The 20,555-nt window shown below is 26.3% G+C and overlaps 1 protein-coding gene across 1 annotated transcript; it reads right to left on the bottom strand.

Moving 5' to 3' along the window:
* Window positions 1-552: 552 nt before the first annotated feature.
* Window positions 553-15,608, bottom strand: LOC132934288 (trifunctional enzyme subunit alpha, mitochondrial). Its single transcript, XM_061000573.1, has 12 exons — window positions 15,344-15,608; window positions 11,465-11,556; window positions 11,130-11,402; window positions 10,716-10,966; window positions 10,423-10,633; window positions 10,172-10,347; window positions 9,825-9,995; window positions 8,847-9,069; window positions 7,384-7,593; window positions 7,113-7,308; window positions 1,876-2,078; window positions 553-1,010 (listed from the first exon to the last, which is right to left on the bottom strand). The coding sequence occupies exons 1-12, from the start codon at window positions 15,414-15,416 to the stop codon at window positions 807-809; spliced, it is 2,283 nt and encodes a 760-aa protein (XP_060856556.1). The 5' UTR covers window positions 15,417-15,608; the 3' UTR covers window positions 553-806.
* Between the last annotated feature and the right edge of the window lie 4,947 nt (window positions 15,609-20,555).

The following is a 20,555-nucleotide window of genomic DNA, read 5'->3' as shown; positions in this document are numbered from 1 at the left end:
ATATTTGGAAAATGTTATGGTGTATAGGAAATGCAATTATAAACATTCAGTCAAAATTTCATGTCTCTACGGTCATTTGTTTTAGAGTTAGTTACACCCAACAATTAAAATCGATTTTCTCAAAAACAGATTTTGAGTAAAAATTCCCGTTTTTCCTTAATTTTTCTTTTTTTTTTCATCACGCTTTCGAAAACTACTGGGAATTTTTTTACTTTTGACCCCCCCCCCCCCAAAGTACCAACTAGATTCACTTTCCTATCAGAAAAGTTACTGTTGAAGAAAATCTAAGCACTTTTCCTAAAAGGTGATGACGGACAAAAAAAAAAAAAAACACATCATTGTAAAATCAATACATTCATCGTTCCACTCAGAATCTAAAATAAGTTCGGACTTTGAACCCTGATTCCTAAAAACTAGTTATACACTAAAAACTTATAAATATTCAATTTAGTTTGTTCTAAAAATTCTTTATGTATACAAAATAAAGATAGCAAGTACTTACGATATGCTGTTTTTTAATAAATGTAACAAAATAAAAATATAAAGTACACATATTTTTGAAAAAATATATTTTATATAGGCATTATTCAAACAAAACTTGAAATCGATAAAATAATAAATATATAATAATCACTGAGATATTTTAACATTTGAAATCACCAACAATTTAAAAAAATAACGAGCATACGAGTACATACGTATTCCATAATCTCTTAGTGTATTTATTATTAAGCTTTTAAATATAAATTTAGAAAAACCAAATCCATTTTTGAATTCTTAAGAATTAATATACAGTTACTCTTCACTTAAGATGGATAAAACTTTTTGGATTTATCCTTAGCGTGATCTAACAATAATTGACAAGGTTTAAATGGTAGACCATAATCGTTTTGGAATGTTTGCATTTTTGACACAAGCTTATCAGCACCATACCAATCAACCCATCTGAATGGACCACCAGAAAACGGAGGAAATCCAAGACCAAACACAGCACCAATATCACCTTCAGTCTGAAACATTTGATCGCAACATAAATAATTATAAAACACATTATAACATACTTATTTTGATGTTTTCTAATAATTTTATTCTAATAATTTATAGGTTGTAAATAGAGAATAGTATATGAATACATATACAAAAGTTAAAAACGACAGACCTCTTATTATAATTATAATTTATTTTATAAGGGTAAAAAATTAGGTTTAAAATTGTTTTAAATAATAGAAAATATTAAAAAATTATTCTAATAATTACTATCTCATAAAATTCAATCAAATAAATTTTGTTTCAAATGTAGAACACAAAGTATGAACGTAGATAAATTGAATTGCTAGTGTAACATGAAAATCGTAAACTGGATCCCAAAGAAAATTTATTGATGATTGATGGTTTTATTATTATATTTATATTAGTTATAATTCTAAATAAAAACTATTTAATCACACTGGATATATTTTATCAAGAAACAGGAAAATTACTTAATTATTTAGAAATTTATTTGAACTTTTGTTGAATACTGTAATTAATTAATGACGTATTTATTCGGAAAAAATGTGTATGATAAAGTATTAATTATAATAAATACAATGAAAAGTCAATTAAATTATACCAATTAAATTGAATTAGTTCAACAAAAAAAATATATAATATAACAGTATCATAATATATGTCTATACTCTATTCCAAATAAGATCATGAGTCGGTGGCCAAGTAGCGCGCATGGGCGTGGCTTTTTTCCGTGGTAGCGCCTGACTTAATGCCGTAGTGGGGACGGCATCTGACCGCTGCCCAACAAAAACTGGTCGCCACCGACTCATGATCTTATTTGAAATAGAGTATATATATATATATAAATATTCAAGTCATGCATACCGGGCTATTAAGAATTGATTCTTCCAAACATAAAACTGCCTCATTTACAAATCTGGATACCATACGTAGTTGTTGATTTTCAACAGATTGTTCACCTAGGGGTTGAAGCTTGAAATTTTCCAACAAACTGATAGCTTCAGTATTTTCTGGTCTACTTTTGGTACCAGCTTTGTACACAAAGTAACCTTTACCAGATTTTCTTCCTAAAATTATGTAATAAGATAAAAAAAAATAAATACATTTATCAAAATATTTTTAACTATTGCATAGGTATTTAATTTTATTAGAACAATCATTATCAGTGATTTTCAACTGGGATATCATGGACTACTAATTTATAAAATATATAATTTATAAAATAATTTGATACAAAAATCTCATTTGTATTAACAATTAAAAAATATCAAAAATAGTCATAATTATTTTAATATTCTCTTCAAAATATTACAGATTTATTTTCACGTCAAAATCATGAAATTGTATGCATTTTAGATTCTGAGGAATGTATTGATTTTACAATGATTTGTGTTTTTTTTTGTGTGTCTTTCATCACCCTTTTGGGACAGTAAAAATGCTTCAATATGAAAGAGAATCTAGTTGTATTTTAGAGGGTAAAAAGTAAAAAATTGTCAATAGTATAAAAAAGCATTAGGAAAAAAAAATTGTTTTTGTTCTTTGTGTAACTCTAGTAACTTCTATATAACTTGTAAATGAGATTTTCCTTAAGTTTTACTACATTTAACAAAAAAAAAAAAGGTTTACCGGAAAGTCAAATTAACTGTTTACGAGTGTTTGAAGTTAGATATTAAATATTCACCCGTAAATTAACAAATTCTCATACAACAGTTTTCTTATTATGTTATTATTCAAAAACTATTAACTGTAGGAATTAATTTTATCATTTTCTATACATGATACAATTTTCTAAATATTATGACTCGTTTTGAGTTATTTAAAGACATTTTCAATTCTCAATTTTTTTAGTTTTTTATTCTAGAATTGTTAATAAAATTGTGTTCGTTGGGTTAAAAGAAAGCTTAAAAATGTATTACAAGATTTATTCAAGTTGTTGTAATAGCAGTTAATAAACATTAAACATCCATAGCCATAACTTTTTTGAAATGACTACCTCTTTTAGCAGACTATGGGTGTAAGTTTTGCACGTTCATCAAAAAATAAACTGTTAGGAACATTATTTTCTTCGGCAGCTATGCGTAAGTACATGTCTTGATTTCACATTAATGTTTGCTGTTGGGCTACTAAACTTTCTTCAATTGGAATATTAATATTAATATTAACTCGTGTAAGTGATAATAAAAATGTATAAAAATGTATTACTTTAAGTTTTAAACATTTAAATCTTAAAAAATGTTACAAAAATATGTAATTTAAAATATAAAAATAACTAATTAATAATTAGCAAATATAATTTTTTCAAGACATACAGTCACAGCATGCTATAAGAAGTAGTAACTTCTGTCGGCACTCCCCAAGTCCCCCGTGTTTTTTTTACAAGTATTTAAAGTTCAAATGTTGACAACATAAATCAAAATCTAAAAAAATGATCAAATTAATTTGTAGTTAAAAAAATATTAAATTTTAAATTTTTATAGCTTAGAATTGAAAATTTAAAACAAGGATTCTCACTAACAGTTTATTAATAATTAATTTTTAGACATTTTAAGTTCAAATTTGGACAAAATTACTTATTAAAACCTAGGATAACAATTTTAGTTATTTTGTTGTAATTTAAAAATATTATTCATGCGCACTTGATGCTTTTTTAGTACATTATTATTTATTATATTGTATTCAGTATACACATAATGACATTTTCATTTGGCAAAAAATAATTTAACCTATTGTAGTATAATGCTTTATAGTAAAATAAATTACTTCAATCACAATAATATCATAAAATTGACTTGGTAATATTATAGGCTAACAGACGTCTTTGCTCAGAATTGTTTTTCGTACACAATGATTATTGAGTTCAAATTTAACGTATCCATTACAGTGACTCTCTAGACACCTAATGTACAGCAGAGTGTTACTCTTTAAGATTTAAAGGTTTATAATTAAATACAAAATTCTTCTTCTTATTCTAGTTTTTTTCAAGTCTATGTACAAACATTTTTGTAACAAATCCAATGATGAGATACACTCAAAAACCTACGTCCCAGAGGTTTTTTATATTATATTTTTTTTTATATACACTAAAATAGAGAAAAAACAATTAATATTTTTTTAAGAGTTCATTGTACATGCATGTCTTATCTTCATCTCACTGACTCATAACATTGCAAATTTTAAGTTACAAATTACAAAAACAAAAATAGTGTGATTAGATTTAAAGTATGTAATAAGTAATAACTAAAAAATATGGTATGGGTCTGACACTTTAAATCTAATAATAAAATGAGATACAAGTGTTTGCAAATACGTGTGTGAGTCTAAGTCTGAACAGTAGTATAAATGTATAATTATAAATTTGAGTATATATTGTATACAGAAACAATGTACTATAAAAATGTCCTACGCTCCCAGGGACAAAGTAGTAGTAATAGTAGTATAATAGTAATAGCGGAGGCGAAAACAGTGTAGTAATTCTACCTTTTAATAATTATTGTACACAATCGCCAACATCAAATTAATCATTATAATAATATCTTTTATTTTGGAATGTACAATATAACGGAAAAATTATTATTATATTATTATTATTATGTCAAACAATAAAATACAAGTAATAATATAATATTAATTAATTTCGCATATTAAAAAATAAAATAATATTATTAGTGACTGGAAGCGCGCTTTGTTGTCAGCGTCCATAAACTAATATTAAGAGTAGCATAAAAATATATAGAACATTGTTTCTCTATACAATATAATATACTCAATGATTATAGTTATACGTGTAAAAGTGTCTAGATTAATATGACAGATTTGATTTGAAAGTAATTTCTGAAATGTATTTATGTGTATATGACATTAGTATGATTATAATTTCGATATACTTTCTAATTGTTTCATAATATTTAAAATTTATAAAATTTGTATAATTTGATTTTTTTGGTCGTGACGTGTTGACTCAATTTACAAATTTTTTATTAGCTATTAGGATTAAGTGTTCAATAATGAGATATATTCAATTGAAAATCACACTATTGTCTTAAACACATACATATACATAGGATTAAAAAAAAAAAGTTGGGTAAGTAGTTGTCGCTCTGCTTTTCACCGACGAGTGATGTGGTCATATGATATAGAGTTTGCAGTAATACAGTTATTGTAATATCAAAAAATTATAAGGCGCATGTGCCGTGAAGGGTGGTATCTGTCTATTAGTATAAGATCCATAAGTATCACAGTATTTTTATCAACTACTATTAAATAATACAAGTATCAACTCGTCAAATTATTAAAAAAAATATATATTAGCTTTGTTGATTCAAACATGTATTGTTAAAAGTCAACATAAAAAAGGTGGGTAAGTGGATGTCGCTCTGCTGTACATTAAGTTACAAGTGGGTCACTGTAATGGATGGTGTTAAATTTGAATTCAATTATATAATATCATTGTATAAGAAAAACGATTCTGAGCGAAAACGGTCAGTCAGCCTATGATATTATTGTGAATAAAGTAATTTATATATAACCTATTTACGCGGAGCCTTGTTTTAAATTTTCAATCCTTAGCTGTAAAAGTTGAATATTTTATACATTTTTAACTATAAAATAATTATTAAATGTTGTCAAAACTCAAACTTTAAATGCTTATAAAAAAAAATTGTGCCAATGTATTTTTAATATTTTTCAACTGCTTTGTAACAATACATCAGAAGCCTTGCATTAAATTTTCACGCTTTTTTACCCAACAAATAAAATTTTATTGATATTAATAGACAAAAAACTAAAAAAAATTGAAAACTGACGATGTCCGTAAACAGCTCAAAAAGAGTCAAATTATTTTCAACATTTTATTGTGTGTAGAAAATATATACATTCAGTGAAATTTTCAGTAATACGTTTTTAATTACAACAAAATAAGAAAATTGTTACATGAGAAATCGAGTGAATATCAAATGTTGTAAAAATATGAATTTCAAACGTTCATAAAAATTAAATTTGACTTTCTTGATGACATTTTTTTTTTTTTTTGATAAAAGTAGATTAACTTATGGATAATTTTGTATTACATTTTTAAATCTTAGATTTAAAAAGAAACATTTTTATGAATAATCAACTCAAAATAATTTGCTAATTTTTGTGATTTTTCCGTATTTTGTCAAGATTTGAACTTTAAATGCGTATAAATAAAAACTGTGACTAAGGATTTTTAATATTTATCAAATGTCATTGTAACAATATAGTAGGAGCCTTAAGTCAAATTTTCAAGCTTTTTTACCCAACAAATAAAGTTTTTTTGACATTTAAAGAAAAAAATACTAATAAAATTGGGAACTGAAAATGTTCCTAAACAGTTCAAAACAAATCAAAATATTTTTAAAATTTTATCGTATATAGAAAATGCAAATATAAACAACTAGTGAAAATTTCATCTATATTTGTTCATTTGTTTTAGAGTTAGTTACACCAACAATTAAAATCGATTTTCTCAAAAACAGATTTTGCATAAAAATTTTCGTTTTTCCTTAATTTTTCTTTTGTTTTTCATGGCGCTTATAGAAACTACTGGGAAATTTTACTTTTAACCCCCCAAAGTACCAACTAGATTCACTTTCCTATCAGAAAAGATACTGTTGAAGAAAATCTTAGCATTTATATTGTCCTAAAAGGTGATGACAGACACAAAAATAAAAAAAAATAAAAAAACACATTATTGTAAAATCAATACATTCATCGTTCCACTCAGAATCTAAAATCAATAACACTATTAAGTTATTGAAATCATTTGTGTAAATCGAGCAACTTTTACATTTAAAACAGAGACAGCTGTAATCATCGACTCTATGACCCAATGCGGCTACCTATTTAACATTTTTCATAATCTTGTTGAATAATAATTTTTTTTTTATTTCAGATTTTTACTAAAAAATTTTATTGTTATAATTACAATAATATACCATTGAACTTAAAATAAAATTTAAAGAAAAAAATTGAGTTTTAATGTAATTTAAAATGATTTGACCTTATATCAAATTTTAAAGTAGAATATCCTAGGGGAAAAACAAATTAAGAACCTCTAGCTAAATCCAACCAAAATCCCTTACCTAAGAAGCCACTATCCACCATGCTTTTTAAGACATTGAGATCACCACCACTGAATCGTTCCCCAAACACCTTTGCTAAATCAGTTGCTATATGATAACCAACATCAATACCAACTTCATCTGATAATGTTGCAGCACCAACCGGGAATCCAAAACTTTTAGTAATTGTATCTAATTGTTTTGGATTTACACCTTCCTAAAATTGAGATTACTCTTTATTGTATAAAATAAAAGTAGTGTTCTTTATATTTATTGATTTTAAGGAACTTACCTGCAATAATCGCATTGCTTCTGATAACATGGTACTCAAAATACGTGTAGTATAGAATCCTGGGCCATCTTTTACTACAATTACAATTTTTCCTTGTTTTAAACCTAAAGATACAGCAGCAGCAGCTGTTTCTTTTGAAGTCTTATCAGTCGTTATAATTTCTAAAAGTTGCATTTTGTCAACGGGAGAGAAATAATGCATTCCAATAACCTGAAAAAAAATGTTATATACTTGAAATTGTTTGAACATTATTTTTTCATAGTATACATTTAAAGGATATACTATATTATTTTTGTTTTGAACATATTGTGTTTCTTTATATATTATACAGGGTGTTTCTAAATGTATGAGGTAAGTAGTATATGTGTACTCGGTGTGATGGCCCAATAAAGATATTTTGAAATTATTTTTAGAATATTATCTTAAATGTAAAAATAAATGGTCAAGTTGTATTTTTTGCGAAATTCTCATACAAATCGAGGTCTCGCATCATTTTAGCACTTGTCACGCATTTTTCAAGCTCGAATCGCTGACTAAAAAAAAATTGTGTGATACATCGATGAGAACATTACAAGATAAACAGTGGTGATATTTATTTGTTATCATTTAACATACACAATTTAATTAACGTATTATTTTACATTGTCAACCAATAAAAATGATAAAATAATAAGAAAATTAGGGTTAACAAAGTTTTAAATTATCATATTTACTGACACACATTCAAATTGTGTTACATTGTAAAATAATCATAATTAAATACACTTTGTTTTGAAAACCTATTTTTATCTACAGTTGTTCAATGTGAGTACCTATGTGAGTCTCGTTAACTTTGATGCACTTTTCCATCTGACGATGAAATGAACTCCAAGTTTTTTCCAACAAATTTGGTGTTTGACGAATGATATCAGCTACATTATTAATTCTCATCAAAAATTCATCTCTATACCATTTTTTTTTTTAGTCGGCGATTCGAGTGTAAAAAACATGTGACAAGCGCAAAAATAAGGGCAAAAATCATGTGACACCTCGATTTGAATGAGAATTTTGCAAAGAAAAAAACTTGATTTATTAATTTTATATTTAATTATTAATTTTTTCATATAATTTAATTTCATGAAATTGAATAATGATAATATAATAATATATCATTTTATAATATTATTATGCATTATTTATTAACATTAGATATTTTTACTATAAATTAAAAACTATTTCCAGCAAACTTCCTAATTAAAAATGTATCTTATTTAGGTATATAATTGTTAGTAATTCTAAAAAAATTATAATATAAACATTACAAAGCGGTTTTCGGATTTTATATTTAAGTTTTATCCAAATATTTAATAAAATATTAAACCTAAAACAAAAAATAAGTTTGGACTTGTATTTAATTTAATACTTGTTAGATTTAATGGATATAGTCAAGAACAATTGATGGTTAAATTTAAGTAAAAACTTACATTTTCAGGACGGCTACTACCCTCTGATATTTTCCCAATTGGTATGGCACTTGTGTTAGTTGCAATAATACAGTGTTTTGGTACAACTTGTTCAAGCTCTTTAATAACTTGATGCTTTATCTTTATATTTTCGAATACTGCTTCGATGACAATATCAGCTTTTGAAAAAGATTCATACGACAATGTACTTGTCAAGTCAGATACATATCTGTCTTTTTCTATCCTGTAGTAAATATTACAAAATATGTTTTTAAGATAAAAATATGAAGCAAAATATTGTAGTTACACAATATATAATTTACATATAAGTTTCTTTTAAAATGGTTCTAAGAATTTAAGTAAAATTTAGATATTTTACATCTATTTGAAAAATTTTCAATATTTTGAGCACTAATTCAAAATGTGTGAAATTATATACGCCATAAGTTTCACAATAAAATAATATTAATTGTGAATACAATCAATTGGATAACTAATTGTGAGCTCAGTGTATTACATAAAAATATCTTAAGAGGATTTTATCTCCTTGTTTTGTTTACATCTCATTAACGCATAACATACCAAAATCTACATTCAGTAGTTACAATTTTGTATAGTTAGCAGTTAGGGTTAATTGCCTATAATCCAACTTTAAGCTAAAAATATTATCTGTTTTCTCTTGTTTAATTTCTACAATATTTTAATTTTCAAGCTAGTTATGATGATGTAAATTATTAATAATTAAAAACGCTTAAAATTTACTTCAAAATTAAAAATATTGAATAAAAAAAACAAAAGATTACGTCATATTATAACAGATATTATACATTATTTATTCTTACCCAGAATTTATTATTAAAGCTAACCACAGAAAATTGGACTTGCTTAACATACATTTTGGTATGTTACGATTTAATCAAACAGAGACATCACGTGCGAGTAAGAAGTCATTATAGCTTACTGAATAATAATAAAAAAAAAAACAATAAAAGTACTTACGCAGTTAATTTCTTGCGTTTAACTGCACCAGTAAGACCTTTTTCAATTTGTGCAATACCTTTAGCAAGACCCTCTTTGTTTGTGTCTTTAAGTATTACTTGTAAACCTTTATCAACAGTCACATGAGCTATTCCGGCACCCATTAAACCAGCACCAAGAACACCAACAGTTCTATAAAATAAATATATTTTGATTAAATAATTGTATATTGGAAAAACAGTTGATAAGCGTTGAAACACAGTAACAAATATATTTATAAATCCATTAAAATAAATTTGTTTTTAACTTATAAAAATGCTTTTCTTATTTTTGCTCATACCTAATAATTTATAAACAAATTTACTAACTTTAAAGCCACTTTTGGCTCTCCAAATTTGTTTTTCTTGCATTCAGTTTGGCCTTGAAATAATCCAATTAAACCTTTGCTTTGCGGTGTCATAGCTAATTCAGCAAAACCATTACTCTCTGCAGCATACCCTTTTGTAGTACCTTGAGCAATTCCAGTTTTGATGACATCAACTATCTAAAATTATCAAATAACACTTTAACTTATGCACACATTATGTTGACTGGTTCTTAAAAAAATATGTAGAATTACTTTTAATGGAGCAGGATATAGACCTCCGGTCATTTTTAAAACCTTGCCCTTAGCACTATCAAAAAATTTTTCTCGTAGCCATTCTTGTTGTAATGCTAAATCAATTACTTTATCTATCAAAGTCTTGTTCTTATTCCTTTTTGTTAATTTATGCCCAGCAGCTAATTTTTTGGCTGCATCGATAGCAATTTCTTCCAAATACTCTAATGTTCTGTAATAAATGTATAATGTTATTGTTAATTAACAATTAAGTATATATAATCATCTAAAGAAGTTGTAATTAAGAATTGAACCTTTCTGTTGGGGTGCTTAAACCAGGCCCAAGAGGAGTTACAAGTTGATCTATCAAACCAACTTTTAATGCTTTATCAGCTCTATATGATTTACCAGTTAGAGCCATATCTAATACAGTAGGCATAGCTACTAATTTTGGTAAACGTTGAGTACCACCACCACCGGGTAATAATCCTAACATAACTTCAGGCAGGCCAAGAGCAGTGTTTTTACTTTTTACAGCAATTCGGTAATGACAAGCCATTGCAACCTAAAAAATAATTTATATTATATGACTGTCCCTGTTATACATTAAAATAAATAAACCACAACTTAATACAAAAATTTTTTGATATACGTTTTTTTTTTATTGTTGAATATTAATGGTTATTATAGAAACTTTCACTAATTAATAGATAAAATATAACTCTTACTTCAAGACCTCCTCCTAAACACGATCCCATAATAGCTGCTACTACTGGTTTTGTTGATTTTTCAACTTGATTAAGTATGTTTTGACCATCACGGGATATTTTGTGAACTTCTTCAGCAGTACGACATGCTTGTAGCATAGATATATCAGCACCAGCAATGAAACAGTTAGGTTTACCAGATATTATAACACTTCCTTTAATTGATGGATCTTGGCTCGCTTTGTTTAAATTAGTTTGTAATTCATCCATTACATCATGAGACAAGGAGTTTACCTACAAATTTATATAATTAATTAATTTTTTAACAAACAATTTTTATATATTAATAAGCTTACTTTTGAATTTGGGGTGTTTAATGTTATAACTAAAATATCATCAATAACTTTTGATGAAGTATGTTTAATATCTTGACTCAATAACCTCCGACCTATAAAAAAAAGAAATTAATTATTCTCAAATAAAATTCTCAATTAATTAAAATACAATGAAATATTTGATTATAATTTATAACAATATAATGTTTAATGACATGTGTTTTATTTTTTTCAATGTTATGTTATCTTTATAATTTAGAGAAAAGTAATGCATTGATTAAACTAGTTTTTGGAATTAAAGAGAGTTTCAAGATTATACAATTTATATTTAAGGTACTAGTACAGTTCAAAAAAAAAACCCGTAGCACTTTACACAATATTTTCCTCTACAAGCAAAATCTGTGAACCATATTATATATGTTTTTAATAATGAGAAACCATAAAAAAAAATCGGTTAGAAAAATAAAATATCTGTTCACAACCCAAAAACATATATATGTGAAAAATACTATTATAATAATGATAATATTAATATACTTTAAGAAGATGGTGAATATGTAATTAAATTTAGCATGTAAAATATATTATAGTATAATATTAAAGATTTCCATAATAAATTATTAATTACATGATGATCCCGTGCACTTAGTTACCATTAAAAAATACCAACTCTAAATGATTTAAAATTTGTGTTCAATTCGCCATTTAATACCCAGCGTAGCAATGTTCAAAAATTCCCGTGGATTTACCCCATTTTAATCTCCATTAAATATATTTAACACAGCATAACAGTAATTAGTGGTTAGTCGTCACACTCATTTTGATGGTTTTGACCAATTATAAAATACAGGCCTACAATTATATTCAATCCTAATAACCATTTTATTTTTTGTAAACAATGGCAAACCTATAATAAACAAAAATATATTATTTATTCTATAAAAAGTTTTTAAATTTGCAATATGAAAAATTAAGGGTAGAGATTACACCGAACAAGCAAAATATTTTTCTCTTTTTTATATTAGTATAGATTAACATTTTTAAAAAGTTAATCCATTATATCAGTTAAATAACTAGTTACCTAGGTCCTAGGTACCTATAAAAACTAAATTTCATATTTTTAAAAAATATTATTTATTTAACTACATTATTGTGAATTTAATATCCCTTTTTTATATTTAAATTGTTTAAAGTATTTTAAATACTTATGCTTCAGACTAAGACTGAATATAAATTATTCCTCATAAAACTAATATAGATTTAAGTATATAATGTGTTAAAACCGTTTAATAATGAAAAATTTATTACTGGTCAGAATTTCTCATAGTTAAATAACCTTCTCTTAATGGAATACTCCATCAATATATCTAAGCAGCAATCCATTGCCCTACAGATATACATAACACAAACTCTTGTGATACCATATGTCAATACTATAAAATAAAGCGATCAGAAATTAAAAATTATATCAACTAACAAATTATTTTAACAGACAAAGATCACAATTAAAATTTTAAATATTTAGACAACATAAATTAATAATACATATAAATATGTTTGTAAAGAAATAAAAGACAAAATTAACGATCAAAGGAAATTTTCTTATGTAATGGTACTTTAATAAATAATAAAATTACATACTATCTACTATGTGTTAAGGCAAAAATATTTTGTATATAGTGTGATGATTATGTTGGTAAATTATTTATAAATAATATTTTAGTATGTTTATAACACAGTCTAAAACAATAGGATTTTTATTGTTATTTATTTAAATAATATTTATAATATACTATTAAATTTAGACAATTATAAAAAAAAAAGATGCATTACCTTAGACGTAAGCACAGAAGTTATGGGCCATGGCCCACTCTGCGAGCTGTACCATACTTGTTATAGATTGCAACTTCACATACATAGTAATGTCTTTTAAACAGAGGAGCTGGTCTATCTATTATATGTTATTTTATGATGTTCCCCGTTATATATCATGTAATCTTTAATCCCACTATAACTTAGCAAAAAACATGTGCAAACCTGCTAAGTGGGCGATGACCGGTGAGTACTTAGAAGTTGGGTTAAATACTTACTTATTGCTTTAAGAAATATTAAATAATAAAGATGAATATAAAACGAAACAATTAGATTGAACATTTTTTATTGAAGGGCATATTTTTTAATAGACTAATGACGAGATGCACAAAAAATCATTACTTAAACATTTTATGAATCAATAATGAGCTAATGGTCCCTTAAACAAAATTTAGAGACCCATTAATAAACCATTTAAGTATTCAATTTCTTATGCAACTCAGCATAAGGAGTATAAATTTATATTAGGTAACAATATTATATAAAAATTAAAAATAGGTAAAAAATGTAATTAAAAATGGACCAAAATCAATATTAATTTAAACAATTTTTAAGAATACAATATACTTTATTTGTTTAAAAGTTATTTTTTATAATTGTATTTAGATATTGTTTTATTATTAAGGTATTTATGTGAAATTCTATACAGACCTTAATAATTAACTAAATAAATAAAACTATTGAGTCTTTTGAAGCTATCATAGTAATTTATTATTGAAAATGTTATTAAAAAATTGATAAAAGCATTTCAAAAACCTCAGTAGATGATTAGATTTGGTTTATTATATTACTTATGTAACAATTATAATTACACGTAGGAAAGACAGACCGAACAAAATAAAAGCTTCTTATATAATAAGTACTAATAATATTACATCTGTAACTATAAAATAAATAAAAGGTATACCTAAGTTATCTTATTATTTTATAATATCAATGTTTTACTTAACTATAATTCTAATAATATAATTGTTCATTTAAACGTATAATTAATAATAATAAGTATACCTAAATATATTTAAGTAATTGATAGATTTTATACTCTGATTAAAATACTTTAAGTGAAATATTTACAAGAATAACAATAAGTTATTAATGATCAATTAATAAAAACATTCTTATTTTAATCATAATTGAAAATGGAATTACTATTATACTAGTTTCAAGGTCTTTTTAAAATACAACCAGGAAGTTAATTCAATGATTGGATGATCATTTTTAGATGACCCATAAAAACTATTTTAACTCATTAAAATTAATTCATTTCCTAGAAGATCATTTCATAGAGGTTTTTTATTTAATTTTTCAAATACAACATTTTGAATTTTAACATATATAATATCTACAGACAATCTAAGGTTACACCTTAAGCTATAAGAAGATATAAAAATACCATGAGCCTCCCAGTATCATAAACATAAATAATTTAGTAATTACATTAAAAAAAATATAGGTATTAAGGTTTTAATTGTTATTATAATTAAAACTATATAGATCTAATTATTATATCACAATAACCTTATTTCACTGTTTATACCTATAATTGGTTTAGTACCTAACAGGGAAGTATTATACTTGGAAAATTAATGTACAAATACCTAACATTAAAGTGATGTATGAAAAATATTTTGATGACTTTAAATTTCTCAGATTATTTTTTATGAATTTTAACCTTTTCAACATTAACAAATCCTAGGTATTTGATATTATTTTATTGTTTAAATAATCAATTGTGTATGGTCGGAAAAGCCTATTACATGTAGATCTGTAACACTAGTACATATTAGTAGCAAATATTATTAAAATTCTGAATACATTATGAAACATTAAAAACAATTATTTGAATACTTTGATAGATAGGTAAGGTGTACATGTATAATTTACCTTTGTACAAAGCTTGGTTAGATTGGTTGGGCTTAGCAATCAATTTACTTGATTCAATACTATTGTACACATTAGACATACAGCGGCAACAATAACAACAAAATCACAATATTTTATTACATATACTATTAAGTTCATAGATACCTGTTGTCAGGGCTCGCTTGACGTTGATCAGCGACATTTCGTTCGAAATACCCACAAGTCTGTACAACGCCATTGTGTGTGTGTGTGTGAGGGCGCGCTTAAGGATCAAATGGATCGCCAGGCGGAAAGAAAAAAGCTGTAGCAAAAGACTCACAGCAATGTCATACGTGACAAACGAATGAAACTGCAGAAAATCACGCACGCACGCTCATAGGATTGTAACTCTGTAAGGCCAACAGCGTTATCAGACTACAGTACACATATCACATATGAGTGCAGTAGTTGTAAGTTGATAACGTGAAACTTTATCGCCGTGATAACACACGAACGTGCATGCCACCGGAGCTGCGGTGCAATTGGTGAGTGGTGGGGCAAATGGCGATGGTACCGGACCTATTCTGTGACCTGTGCTCGGACTGTCGGACTCGTCTCAAATGACTAAATGAGTCAAATCTCTACTCTAGTGGCTATTGACAAGTTGGTGGCGGTCGAAACATTTGAAAGTCAAAACTAGGAAATGATATTTGATGACTGTTGTGTTTTAACAACCAAACAATAAACAATAATTATGATATTATAATCGATAATTGTCGTTGAACGTTGTCAGTTGGTTACAAAGTCCGTTGTCGACGTAATTATAATAATTATGCTGTGGATAATAAATACGTACTCTTATCTAATGGCCTAATGTCTAACGAGTAATGACTATTGAATATTGACTAATAACATTGTTTATACATAGTAGGTATATTAATTAGATGTCTCACTGACCGTGATTATGCGTTGCGCTAAATTTTAGTTTAATCAACAACCAGATTATTCAACGTAAGAAAAATGTTTACGCGTCATGCAAGGATTATTTCAAAATATAAATATAAGATGTAACCAATGTTTATATTTTGTGTATTTTGTAAGGACCGTGGTATAGATTTCAGTGTCTGGTTGTGCGTGATACGCGTGATATGCGGGCCCAGCACTTTTGGGGATTTCCATTTTACCGCCCGGCACTACGGAGATTCCCACTTTACTGCCCGCTGAACGGAAAAAGGTCGCTTTCCAACGCTTCAACCGTCATCGAAAACTTAACGTTCATAACAAACTTAACACACACTAATGTTCATTTACTACTCACACATAGACATAGCATAAATTTTTACGTCATGTGAGTTGCCTAAACATTACTCCTTAAAACATGATACGCTGGAGCCCCTTAACATCTTCCATATATGGTTTAACATTTAACATTTTTTTAACTCTTTTCTATCTATTTATAGACATAACATTTTTTTGAATTATATCAAATATTATCAAAATCCCGCAAAATTATCAAATTATTTTTTGGTTAAAAATTCATAAAAATTTTGCTTTTCATAGCTGATATTTGAAAATTTACTAAAAATTCATCATACAATTTTCTACATCTTAAAATGTTGTTAATGCAAATTATTCATTTTCTTAAAAATTATTATTGATTATTTACTCAAGTTTGGCTGACACACCGTCTTCACTCGTTTTTCATATGCAATAATTTATCATTGAACTCAAATCTAACACATCCATTACAATGACATGGGTACTCAACAACTAGTGTACAGCACTTGTCCACCTTTTTTTTTTATTTGTTTTGTTTTTCCCGATTATTTCAAAAAGTACTGAGAATTTCCAATTTTTACCTCTTAAAATTAATTAGATCCAATTTTCTACCAACAACCTCCATCGAAGTTGATATTCAGAGAAGTGTTTTCTACCTATACAAAAAGCTTCTCCAGACAACAAAAAACACACATCATTGAAAAACCAATATACATACATCGCTCAGAGCCTCAAAATCTAAAAAGAATAATTAACAGAAGTCGAAGTTGAAGTGTACAAACATTTTCAAATACCTCACCTAAACATTATTAGATTGGACAAAATAATAACAAAATTGTAATTATTCATTTTCTACACCTCCCCCACCATTGAAAAATAATCTCTCTGCTTACAAGTTACACTATTATTTACCTACTGGATACAGCCAGACGTAATAAATAATAATATAGGTATAATAAATGGTATAATATATATATATATATTAATATAATATTTAAATACATTATCCATTTATACCTATACCTAAAACAGCAAGGCTGGGCATTAACGAGTTGAAAAGTTAATTTTATTTTAACTTTTTAACTTAACTAGTTACTTTTGGCTTTTCATTAACTTAACTTTTAACTTACTAAATTAGTTTTTTAATTAAAGTGAAATGAACGAATTTATTTTTCATTTTAAGAAGGAAGTTAAGTTAATTTATTATTTTTATATTTCACTATTTCAGTCTATTTCGTTTTCATGTTACAAAATATTTACCGTGAATTGTTTAAAGTTAAAAATGTATATCACTCGAATGTTGAATGTCTATAATGTCTACCTATAATTGAGAGAGCCAGAGAGGAGAGGTAGAACACTTCGTCCTGAAGTATAAACTAGAAGTAATTTAAATAATTACAATTTACCAGCAGCAAAATCATGTTAAAATAGTTGTGACAATTTTCTTTTCCACTCTTATTAAAATATAGTATTAGAAATATTATACATTAGAAATCATTGTTAATAGATATACAGTGTTAAGGGTAGGGGTCTGGGAATTCTTTACAATTCGAACAATTCCAAAAATATTGGTCTAGTTGCGCTTATTCTAGTGCAGTTTTTTTTAATGTATTATATGACAAATATACATATCTTATATTATGGTGTAAAAAACAATTTCTAAAACGCTTGAAAAATATGGTTTTAATTATTTGATAAAAACTAGAAAAATTATAATTTAAAATAATTATAATTGAACGGTAATCAACCAACGGTATGCGATAAATTATGACTAACAACTGAAGTTTACTTTCTATAATCCTATAACATCATACACACGTCGCAATGTTATCGACATCATAGCGAATTACCTAACCGATAATTTAAATATTATTTATAGGATGACTGTAATATTTTTCTTCAGATTTTCTATCTTATATTATATTTAATATCAACATTTTCTAAATTTTTATACATACTATTATGCTCTGAATTTGAATAATTTACTTAAATATGCATTTATATATTATGCAATAACGACAAAATTTTAAAAAATATGCAAAATTAAATTGTTTATATAGGTAACCTACTTGTGTTATGAAAGTATGAAACATATTTATATACATCACTTGCGTTGTTTAGTGACCTTTCTAGATTAATATGAAAGAACTAAAAGTTCTCAGCCTTACGAGTGATAACTATAATGATAATCTAAAAGGTATAATAAATAACACACTAAGTACTCATGTTAATAATAATGTTCAACCATAGGCGCAAATAGTGTTTGAGATTTGGGAGGGGGGGCTAAAGCCTTACTTTGATAATAATGAATAAGGTTAAAACAAAATGTAGGAAATGTTTGGGAGTCTTAGCCCCTAAAGCCCTCCCTATTTACGCCTAAGTGTTCAAAATATTAAACTGCTATATATGCACAACTGCACAAGTCAGTTTTATAGGAGAATGATATTTGTAACAAAATTAGATTAATTATAACTTAAAAATTTGCGAGATATTCCTATCAACACGTTAATTTTGTTACAATACGATCACGGACCTATACAATTGACTTGTGCATAATAGCACTAAATAGCGTAGTTTATGGCAGATATATCGAACATAATTTAAAACGAATGAAAAATATCGCGTACAATTTCAACGAGTAAAGTGTGTTCATTATTGTCTATAATTGAATTAACATTATAGTTATCGAAGTGGGAAAATCATACGATTATTATATTGTAAAATATGTTGCAGTATTTTAGAAAATAATAGTTGATTTTTGTTCATTTGAAATTGAGATTTAAATGAATTTTATGAGAGGCTTAAATAATTTTACACGAAACGCATTGTAATAGTGAGTAAAATATAAATACAATATAATAATATTATATTGAAAATTTGTCATGCATAAATAATTTAAGTTCCACCTATGAAAATTAAAATAATTTTTATCGGTCAGTTGTTTTTTTTTTAACACGCAATAATCTTTGTATGGTTTTATCTCACACACGTACTAGAGAATTGAAATAATAATATAATTTAGTCAATAGTTGAAGTGCATTTTTTTATGTACATTTTTATGCACACAATTATTTGTTGATGAAATATAATAGTCTTGAATTTTGATAAAAATATTATCCACTTGTTTATTTTTTAATATTTAATAGAGAAAATAAATCTATAAAAACATTTTTTACTTCTAATACACAGACTACTTCTATAAAAACAAAAAAACACTTAATTATCGCCGATGAGAGTTTTTTTTTTAAAAAAACGACTTAAGAGGATGTCAGCGCACTATTTATGTTGGTTTTCTCTCTCTGGCCCACGCGTTACATGTACAAAACGCATTAACGCAGAATCATTTTTTCTATGTTTTTAAGTAATCTTAGAGTTAAATCGCCTATTAAAAAAAAGATAGAGAATAATATTTTTGAGGGAATGCCATATCGATTTTAAATTTTATTGTTATTTGACTTTGTATTCAACTTTCTAAATAAACAAAAAATGTTGTAAATTTAAATTATGTTTAAATTGTTTTGGTACAATATTTTGATAAATCGATATGTCATTCCCTTAAACATTTTATTCTCTATCTTTTTTTAATAGGTAATTTTACTCTAAGATTACTTAAAAACATAGAAAAAATTATTCTTCGTAAATGCATTTTGTCTATGTTGCGCGTGGACCAGAGAGAGAAAACAAATACTGTGCTGACATCCTCTTAAAGGAAAGTACCTACCTCGTCCCAATACCCCTTCAAATTCGACATATTTACGAAGAGGTTCTAAGACGCATAGCCAAATCACAACTATATAGGGACAACATTTTGCTATAGTAATCTAAATAAAAAAATGTATGCAAGAACTGTAATAATAATCTGTAAGCAGTTTTACCAGCTTTAAAACTAAAAAAAATGGAGTAAGCAAATTGTACAAATTTTCTATGTGTATAATCCATAAACACTATTGAATAAAAACTATATCTTCGTAACCCGCGTACAATGGTGGCAAATTCGGACAAAATAGTTTTTATTTTACATTCGATCTTTTTGATGATGGAATTGATAAATTATTGAGAACATTGTTACCAAATATTTTGAGCGAAAAAACTACATTGGTCGATATATTACCGAATTGGT

The sequence above is a fragment of the Metopolophium dirhodum genome, chromosome 1, assembly GCF_019925205.1.
Source record: "Metopolophium dirhodum isolate CAU chromosome 1, ASM1992520v1, whole genome shotgun sequence".
Classification (NCBI taxonomy): Eukaryota; Metazoa; Arthropoda; class Insecta; order Hemiptera; family Aphididae; genus Metopolophium; species Metopolophium dirhodum.
Note: the sequence above shows the minus strand (reverse complement) of the source record. Positions and strands in the feature narration are given on the sequence as shown.